The sequence below is a fragment of the Berghia stephanieae genome, chromosome 6 (genome assembly GCF_034508935.2).
Source record: "Berghia stephanieae isolate SIO BIC M18660-M18661 chromosome 6, UCSD_Bste_1.3, whole genome shotgun sequence".
In the NCBI taxonomy this organism is placed as follows: domain Eukaryota; kingdom Metazoa; phylum Mollusca; class Gastropoda; order Nudibranchia; family Aeolidiidae; genus Berghia; species Berghia stephanieae.
The window spans coordinates 30,210,835-30,221,833 of NC_088365.1; the positions used below are offsets into that span (position 1 = coordinate 30,210,835).

Sequence of the window (10,999 nt, forward strand, 5' to 3'; positions counted from 1 at the left end):
AACAAAACAAAAACAAAACAAACAAAATAATAATATTAATAAAATGATAATATAGGAAGTCAAGAAAAAATTTTCTCAGTATCCGGCTATACTTAAAGTAAATTTTGACATGACGCTTAATGATATCCTGGCCATGCTTAAGGCCAAACTAACCGTTGTAGAAAAAAAAAGGAAAACATTTTGATAAGAAAAAATATCGGTGAAATCATTAGAGAGTTATAATAAAGGTATTCGTGAACTTAGTAATTTAAACTCGTTCCCAAGATCACGAATGGAACGGCATTGGGAACTTATTCAGAATTCCAGACGCATGCGTTCAAGAATCTCATATTCATTCTCTTCAATATATAGTTGTATAAAAACTAAGTTTCTAATTTTTGACCACGTATTAATTTAGTTTTCAGCATCTAGTTCATCCCAACATAATACCGTTTAGAGGCTGTTAGTCACATTTAAGAGAGATAACTAGTTTGACTACCCTTGCAGTTTTTATACGATTTTAAATATCTTAATGATAAAGGTGTATGTCAGTACATGGGCTTTTCATGATTGGATATGGAATATTTGAAGTAAAGCAATTATGCTTGGCCTTGTTTCTTTTAAACCTTTAACTGCGAGGCTTAATTATTTTCAAATCCCAATTTCTCTCATTATCCATCTGCATATTTATAACTGCAAATCTTTTAAAAAAACAAACCAAGAGTTCATAAATCGTGATGCTAATCTGGTTTCAATGGGGGGGGGGGGGGGGGGGGGCAAGTCATAACATTGCGATGCCGCTTTTTTGAGTGAAAACGGTAAGTTACGATGTCAGGTTAAATTCAAATTGACCTCTGCCAGTAACGGGTTAAAGGAAATGTCTCTTTATATACTATCCATTTATTGATAACAACGGAAAATAGATTGTACAGTTTGACGAACCATTTAAGTGTATACTTTTATTCACAGGACGGTTTTAGAGTTGACACATCATATTACCAACGATGGAGGAAATAGGTAATTTATATTTATATATAAACCAAATAATGCACACAATTTATATACATATAAATATATATATATAATGCAATGAGTCGTATACTTATTTGCATGTCTGATAACCGAAATTGTTGTGGTCTCTGTGATGGAAATACTCTCAATACTCGCATACACGAGTAGCTTATTTTTATGTTATTCCTGTTGATAATTTTATGTAGCTTGTGGTCTTTTTTTTTTGGAAAGTGTGTATCAATTAACTTCAGGAACTGCTGTCCAATATTTGTGCACAAATCACAATACGTTATTCGGAGTGGTCGTACTGTTAAGTTACCACAGGCTTACAACTGTTAGGCATGGCCATTTAGAAATCAAATGTTATGGGAGTACGATCACTCAACACGGCAAACACACTTCACCTAGGTTGCTCTTTAAAATAAAAAAGATAAATAAATTAAAATTCACTTTATTCATCCCATACGGGAAATTTATCTCTAGGGTCTATTCCAAGAGAAGACTGGAATAACCCAGACATCAGCTAGGGCGAGGTGACTTGCTTTGGGCCACACAGCGCAGGGGCGGGTTATCGAACCCAGTACCTTTCGGGCACGAAACTGCGGAGCCACGCTGCTACTTTAGACACATGAATAAGCCGCTAGGGCATGATTAGGTCTTTTCTTCATTTTATAATATCCTAGTAGTATAAAAAAGTGGATGCATTTGTTTCTTGGTAATAAACTTAAGGTCTAAGGAATAATGAATGAACTTTGAAAGCGAGAACAATAAATAAACTCTTAACAAGGATACCCGATGAAGATAATTAATGTTAACTATCTCCTTACCAGCCAGCATTTTTCATGAAACTCCACACTCACCCAACACAAAAATAGATTTTTGTTTCGACTCAAACAGAAAAGGAACAGTACATTCTATACATAATATTGTCCAGTGTCTAATTTTTATCTCTAGAACAAAGTATTTTCTTTATAATTTGTGACGTACAAAGGATATCAGAATGAGAAAATTGTTGGTTGCATCGTAACAAATGTGACGATTTTCCTATGGGTGGTAAGGAGAGGGTTAATATTAACTGAGTAATTCACAGCTTATAATCACTTTTTAACAGAGGGAATATGATTGTCGTCTGAAATCACTTAATTCCTGACCAGTAACGACAACTCATGTTTCCTACTTTCGTTTGTTCAAGCATTAATAATTGGAATTTAAAAGCAAATTAATGTCATCGTCTTGAATCATTATCTGCATCTAACATTTTATCATTACACTATCCAAAATAGGACTTGCCGAGTCGATCATCGAGAAAAAAATAGGATGTGGTCTATTCCAAATTGTCATCGTGATATCCTTATTCATAATAACCAAGTTGTCATCCCACTTCATATTCATCTTTATGGCATTTGGGAACTACAATCCTGGATGGAGATGTCTAGACAACAATACTCTCTCCCACAACGCCATTAATGATTCTGATACTCAATTATTAAATGTGAGTCCCACGAACAGAGGCCTGGGATATTCCAAAGATTTCACGTGTGAGGAGTTTCAGGCATGTGAACTGGTGGAATTTAATCCAGAATCAATAACTATTGTTACAGAATGGGGACTCGTCTGCGACAAGGCATGGATTTCATCTCTGATGATTTCTATACAAATGGCAGGAAATCTTGTCGGATCTTTTTTCTCTGGCCATGCATCGGATACTTTTGGACGGAAGAAAACTTTGTACGGATCTCTTCTCATAATTATTGTTTTGACGTCAACTTCTATTCTTTCCACCTGTTGGGAAATGTTTGCATCATTTAGATTCTTTATAGGATTTGTAAGTGCGTTTTTCGCATCATTGAACTACGTGTACCCGGCAGAATTTCTGAGTAGAAGATGGAGGGGGCCTTTAATAGGTATTCCTGGTTGGGCAATTGGAGGAATAACATTTGGATTTGTATCGATGCTTTTGAAAAACTGGAAACATGTTCTTTTAGCTTCGAGTGCTGTTTTTATTGTTTGTTTCTGTCCCGTTATTTGGGTTCCAGAAAGTTTAAGATGGTTAGAAGTGAAAAACAAAAGTAAAGAATTTAAAATTGTTACTAAGAAAATGGCCCGATTAAATGGGGTAACGCTTGAAAATGAAATGTTAAAAGGTCGTGCTGTCGAACCAAAACAAATGACAGAAACATTCCAGAAAATTGATACAGCAAATTATACAATTATAGATTTATTTCGTTGGGGATACTGGCGTGTAACTATTCCCATTTCAATAGGTTGGATGCTTATCTCTTTAGTTTTCTACTCCACCAGCTTCGGAGTCAAAGCTCTAAATGGAAATTTTTATTTAAATAATATTCTATTATACACAATATACATACCATTCACAGTTTTCCCACTATTTGCTACCAATCTGTTCGGAAGAAGAGGAGCTTCTTGTGTGTTTGTTCTTTCATCAGGACTCTGTTTTTTTGCAGCAATGACGCTGGACTTGTGTGCCTCGGGAAACGATCAAATGATATTCTCGCTAATTTTATTTATCCTTGGATTAATATGCGTTGATACGTCTTATGCATCACAGCAAGTCCACCTCACAGAGCTTTATCCAACAGTTGTACGAGGAAAAGCCGTGAACTATGCCACTGCCATGGCCAGAATCGGCGGAATAATCGCCCCTTTTCTTATTCCAAAAGATTCGCATCACATTTATGTTTGGTATTTGGTAATAGGGTGCTTGGCCGTCATTTCTTTTTGTCTTTTTACCAGATTGCCAGAGACAAAGGGAAAACCTTTGAAAGAAACATTTGAAAAGATTGGGGAGATGGCCGTCGTTGTGGAAGAGAATGAGAAGGAAATGATGATGTGAGGGACGTAAAAGACAACATCGAAACATTTTTAAATTAAGAACTAAACAAACCGAAGACACTTGCAATGTACTAGTTTACTCAATGACTCTAGACTACTCTAGACTTACTCTAGACTTTACTATTGCAAATCCCTCCTCTAAGGGTTGCCAAAAAAGCTTGATCGCTAGACTGCAGATACCCCAAAATAAAGTTGCCCGCATTGTTACGATATTTTAAAAAAATCATATTACTCCAGTCTTGCAGTCGTTGCATTGGATTTCCGTGGAGAGGTGGATTACTTACAAACTTGTCGGTTACTGTTTTATGTGCATCCAGGGCACTCAACGACTTGTCATCTCTTCGTCTCTACAATCCAAATAGCTCTCTCCGCTCAACTTTTTTGTACTTGGACCGTTTGACTCCTAAGTCGAACTTTACACGACATGCGTTTGCACATTCTGCTCCGTCTGTGTGGAATGCCCTTTCACTTTCAGCAGAAACTAGACACAGTAACTCCATATCCTCCTTTAAAACCTTGTTGAAGACAGAGTACATCCCTTTCAGGTTTTCTGTGAGTGTTTTATTGACTGATGTATTATATGATCGCATCTGCAGATTATTTTTTTTCGTCTGTGTATAGATAGTATGCGCTGAGCTAAAAAGCTCATAACATTGCCACCCGGAAGTATAACGGACCAACACACAAGACTATGTGTAACCTTGAACGTTTAAAGTCTGGTTAATACAGTTTAGTGAAAATTACTCATAAACGCGGGTGGCAAATAACCTATAAGTGCTTCCGAGCACGTTTAGTGGAAAGGCACACTATAGAAATTGCGCATTATTTTTTTAAAACAAAAAACTTGAGCTTTTATATAAAGTAATATCGACTAAACATACTCAAAGCACTTTACTTTGGTCCCTGACCAACAGCAACATGTAACATTTTACCTGTGGACGGACAGGTCATGTGTTTTTGATCTATATTATGTTCTTGTGAAATGTTTGTGACTTGTGTGTATACCTATTCATTGTTTCACTTTCATTGTTACTGTCTAGTGAATTGAGTGATCGTCATTACATATGCGGATGAGAGAGAGAGAGAGAGAGAAAGAGAGAGAGAGAGAGAGAGAGAGAGAGAGAGAGAGAGAGAGAGAGAGAGAGAGAGAGAGAGTGGGTGAGAGTAATTTGCATTAATAAATATATAAAATGTGAAAATTTACTCATCACTCTTTGGTTGTTAGTTTGTTGGGCTGGTCAATTTGTTAACGTTAGCAACCCTTTAAGGTAATTGACTGGGATCGGAGGTTCTGCAGACCACCGACTCACTCATTGGCATTGTCACTTTGTGACACTATACTTAGGACCATGGCAAAATAACGAGCAATCTCAATCCAGAACAAAAGACAGAGAGTAACATGGAAAAAGAAAACAGACATTATGGGCGAAAAGGACACAGCAAGTGACCTCGTGCCCACCGTGGGAAGTCAGAAGACCCCATCCAGTAAAGAGCCTTTACCAAGGACTCAACTTTGGAACGCACGCATAGTGTCTAGATCCAAGGATCTATGGGATCAAAGGCGAGCATCATTCTACAAACGATGAAGACACTCTACGACAGCGGTTTATTTGAGAATATAATATGTTTCATGAACGATTTTTGAGAGATGTCTGAAAGTGATCAGAATGATCATGGACTGATAGAGTGATACGTCAGATATATCTAATTGCAAATAAAATTTTGGTGGCGTTTTTATGCACCTCCGTTGGAGGTGTACAAAAACGCACCGTTTTTATGCACCTCCGTTGGCGGTGATGGTAAATTAATGGAAATGTTTCTGCAAACGTCCATGAGGTTTAAGTAGTTTTAGATTATAGTTTAGCACGCTGCTTAGTGATTACCGATGTACATTTATACAATGATAATAAATTAAAGAATAATAACAATAATTTAAAAAATCAAGAGTAAAAAGAAACATGGCCAGGGGCGTGGCTCTATTGGTTCAAATGGTGCCTGGCACCGCATCCATCTTTTAAAAATGGATAACACTATTTTCAAAAATATATAAAACTGAGAAATGGTATATACCGCTTTTGCCAACAATGCTAATCATTAGTGCGGGGCGATCCTCGGCAAGCTTAAGGACCACGGTCCTACGGTCCTAGGACCGGTCCTTTTCGACATTGAACATTCCTGAGAGACTGTTGGAAATTCGAACCGGTTTGACCTTTGAGGAAATTCGAACCGGTTTGACCTTTGAGACTGTGGGATCGTTCATTCTTGAACCGTTAAAGACCGCTACACGATGAAAACCGTGGTCTACAGGAGTAAAACACACGGAGTAGTCACACTCATTTCAAATTGTAACCTAATTAGAGAAGAGGGGTGATGCCTTCTTTATTTGCTCACCGTACTTCATTGTTACTTCGATAATTTAATAAAATTTGAAATTTATCCCCATTAACGGAGATAATGGCATCGCCCAAGGCGTTGATCGAGTTGTTCGTGGCGTTGATACACACACGCAACTCCTACCCCCCCCCCCCCCACACACACACACATTAGAGGGCAGCGAGCATTGAAGAGTAAGAGAGAGACGTGAAGTTATAATAAGAGGGGGTGGATGAGGTAATAAGAGGGGTCGATGGCGACTTTTCGCCAGATCTAACAAACTCAGCTACCCATTCATTGCTGAGTAGACAGGGATTCAGAAAAAAATCGACTGCACCCGGGATCGATCTCTGGCCCTTTGCGTATAAAGAGAGTGCTCTATCAACTGAGCTATCGGGGTCCCCAAATATTCTATTGGACTTTTTTAAAATTCAGACGTTATAACTGGGTTTTTTGGAAGGAAGAAACTAATGAAACTCATATTATTTGATTAGTAAAAACACCAAACGAAATTTTAATATTATTGTATTATTTTAAATGACAACACTGCGATAGAAAGGAGTGGTGACAAGAGATGGACAAAAGAAAACAAAAAATCGGATTTGCTACTTGCTAGGTTCGACACACACACACACACACACACACACACAAACACACACATCTTTAGTAGTCACATACATTTCAAACAATAACCCATTAGAGAATAGGGGTCATGCCTTCACCATAGATCATTGTCATTGCGATCATTATGGTGTAGTAAATTTTGAAATTTACCCCGTATAATGGAATCGTCCAAGGCGTGCGCCTCCTGTTCCCCCCATCTCACACACGAAAGGGCGGTTTGCGGAGTGGAGGTTGGTGGTCGTCTGCCTGTATGGTCGTCTGTGTCGTTTAGTGTATGGCAAAGGGGGGTGGGTGCGATTAATTAAGTGGGATGGGTGGTGATTGGTGGAAGATAGGCAACCAAAGCAACGAATCGCTGGGGAAGTAGTAGGCTATGGCACGAGACCGTAGGACCGTGGTCCTTGCAAGGACCGCCCCGCACTAGTTGAAAGGTGATAAGAAGTGAGGACCGCCGCCGATCTTCCCCTATGGGACCGGTCTTCGGTTCACAGCTAAAAGACCGTGGGACCGCGGTCCAGACCGGTCTTCAGCGCGGCACTACTAATCATACTCCCTTTCTGTTCATTCTATCCACGCTTCTATCCCGATTCAAACAATCAATTGACGAGTACCGGCGACTGTGTACCATCGCTGGGCGGAGAAGTCACTGGATTACCCCACTCACACGATTGCATGGAGAGGAATTTATTTTAAATATTTTTTAAAATCCATTTAAGGCTATTATCATCAGTGTTGCCACATTGACTACCTGAGAAAATGGCTCAAAATGTTACCATCTTCAATTACGAGAAAAAACAACCCGCCTCGGGTGCCGAGAAATTGTTGCTCCAACTCTGGTGGACTGGAGAATAATAATAGCTGATGTTGGTCATTTACGTATGGTAACTTCGGCCATCTTTGTTATGATCGAAATCACGATTATTAACAAGTTCATTTGTTTCTCTCTCTCTCTTTGTCGTGATTATTGAATATAGAAATTTATCATTATTATTATTATTATTATTATTATTATTATTATTATTATTATTATTATTATTATTATTATTATTATTATTATTATTATTATTATTATTATTATTATTATTATTATTTAACAAACGATCAGAATTAACATGTATGATACAGAAACATAATCCCATGATAATATGTCTTACTGAAATTATGCCAAAAAATGAACTTGAGATTGATTTAGAAATTGAATTTTTTATCGATGGTTATAACTTATTTTTGAATGATTACCCAAGTCGGGGTGTTGTTATCTATGTATTGGATTGTATTGATGCCAATATATTCTCTTTTGATCATCCTATAATTAGTGAAAGTGTATGGTGCGATTTTGAATATAATAATTTACACATACTTGTAGGAAATATATATAGGTCTCATAATTCAGACAAATTAACTTTCATTGGGGATATAAAAGAAACCTTACAGTCAATAGGTAGAATGAAATTTGATTGCGTGATCATTGTCGGAGATTACAATTTTCCGAACATTAAATGGACAGAACCATGTCTAACTTTTCCCGACTCTCCTTTTGTCGAGGCAATTAGGGATGCTTTCTTTATTCAGCTGGTGACACAGGCTACGAGACACCGACTGAACCAAACTATTAATATACTCTTGACTTGGTAATATGTAACGATGATTATTGGATTAAAAACATTGACCATTTGCCTTCGGTGGGTAAAAGTGATCATGACTCACTATGTACTTATATCGTTAAATCTTTCATCCGCCAAACATCCTTCACATGTTTATTTTGATTATTTCAAAGGTAATTACAATTCTTGTAGAGAAGACCTGAATGCCGTGAATTGGGATGCTCTTGAAGGCTACGGTGTGGATGAAGCGTGGTTGTTTTTTAAAGACAAACTAAAATGTATAGAGTCTAAACACATTCCATTAAGATGTAACAAAAAATTTAGTTCTAATAAACCATTGTGGTTGACAAAAAACGTTAAACGTACAATTAATAAGAAACATAAATTGTATAAGAAATTCAAAAAATATCCTACAACAAATAATTTTCATAATTATGTCAATGTTAGAAATAACACCAAATACACGATTCAAAATACTGTGTAAACGCATGAATGTACAGTGGCACACGAATGTAAGAATAGTCCGAAAGGTTTTTGGAGATACGTAAACAGAAAGCTGAAAAGAAAACCAGGTGTTAGTGTTTTACTGAAAGATGATGGTACCAAGGTTACTTCCTATATGATAAAGCTAATGTTTTAAATGATTATTTTTCATCTGTGTTTGTTCAAGAAGACACTACAAATATACCAACTTTCAATGTTACAAATCAATTAAACGTCCCCGATTTTTATATTACACAAGAAGACATACTTGCCAAATTGTTGAATTTAGACGTGACTAAAAGCATGGGACCCGATTCCCTTCACCCCCGTTTACTGAAAGAAGTGGCCTTTGAAATATCACAGCCGCTATCAACAATATAATAAGTCTTTTGGATCTGGTACCTAACCCAGTGAATGGAAACAAGCCAATGTTACTGCCATTCATAAAAAGGGCAGCAAACTAGATGCTGCAAACTATAGACCCATCAGCTTAACATGCATACTCAGTAAGGTTATGGAGTCTATCTTGAAAGACCGAATAATGGACTTTCTCGAAAGTCATACGATGCTAAACGATAACCAGCATGGTTTTAGATCAAAGATATCATGCATTACTCAACTTTTACAGGTGATGGAGGATTTTACCAAGTTAATTGATCGTGATCAAAGCATTGATGTTGTTTATCTCGATTTCCTCAAGGCTTTTGATTCTGTACCTCATGAGAGATAATTCATTAAACTAAAAGCATATGGATTTAAAGAGAATATCTTTAACTGGATTAAAGACTTTCTTAATAATCGAATACAAAGGGTCATTGTCAATGGTGTGGGGTCGGATTTTAAGAATGTAATTAGCGGTGTACCCCAAGGAAGCGTATTGGGACCACTTTTATTTCTTTTATATATAAATGATTTACCATGTGGCATAAATTCAGCCTGCAAACTGTTTGCAAACGATACAAAGATCTATAGTACAAATGAAAATCATAACATTCTACAAAATGATATATTTTCACTTTTCAAATGGTCTACAACATGCATTTGGATTTTAATGTTTCGAAATGTAAAGTATTGCATATAGGAAAAAATAATCCATGTCATAATTATTTTACCGATACTTCTATGTCAAATCTACTTTCCGTTGTGCCTTATGAAAAGGATGTGGGAGTTACTTTTGATTCACATTTGAATTTTGATGTACATATTGATAATTGTGTAAGGCGTGCAAACAGAATAAAAACACTACGTAAAATTTAATACCTGTATGAGAATATCTTCCTCTTTGTCGTTGTTAAAGGGAAATAATCAATTTAAAAACTATTCTCTTTCATTAACAAAGACGAAGAGAGGATAAAATGACATTAAGTAACCCCTCAATGTCATTTTCAATTAATTAATTACATTTTTAATTTAATTTTAGAACACCGTTATACTAGGTAAGTAGAATATCCTAGATGGGGGAAAAAGGGGAGTTGGGGGGGGGGGGGAGGATATTGGGCCCTGGTGACTGACAATGCAACTTGTTCATCATCACGCAGACACAGAAAAACCTTCTTTCCAATTATAAACCACCATGACAATTTCAACACTTAAACATACATAATCACAGGAAGTGCGAAACAACTCAACTCAGGAATAATAACAACAACGATAACAGCAACAAAAGTACACCCCCCGTAGATCAATCCAATCCAAAATAGTTTCAGCTTCATGTGATGAAGACTGACACGTTTGGTTGGATGGCATTGACACACTATCTAGTTGTTAGTTTTAAACTGCTCACTAAGCATGAAATAGAACGGTTGGAGTAAATAGTTATTCGAATATTTTATTTATACATATTTACCGCCCGTTAAAGATTAAAGTCCGGCACTTTTATTTCCCGGCTTTTAAAAAAATGTATATCTCTATACACAACATACAGGAACATCCCATACTTAAAGGAACAGGACCTAATCATTAGAATATTATATCAGAAAGTTGAAGAACGTAATGGTTTTATATACAGCTATTATTTTGTGAAGAAATTATTGTTAAATCAAAACTGTTACATGGTATTGGGATAACAAACG

At 36.6% G+C, this 10,999-nt stretch overlaps 1 protein-coding gene across 1 annotated transcript; it reads left to right on the plus strand.

Moving 5' to 3' along the window:
- Positions 1–911: 911 nt before the first annotated feature.
- On the plus strand, positions 912–5,050 carry LOC144975669 (solute carrier family 22 member 15-like). The gene is made up of 2 exons (XM_078919860.1): positions 912–996; positions 2,274–5,050. Exons 1-2 carry the CDS (start codon positions 984–986, stop codon positions 3,842–3,844), a joined length of 1,584 nt encoding a protein of 527 aa, XP_078775986.1. The 5' UTR covers positions 912–983; the 3' UTR covers positions 3,845–5,050.
- Positions 5,051–10,999: the final 5,949 nt, after the last annotated feature.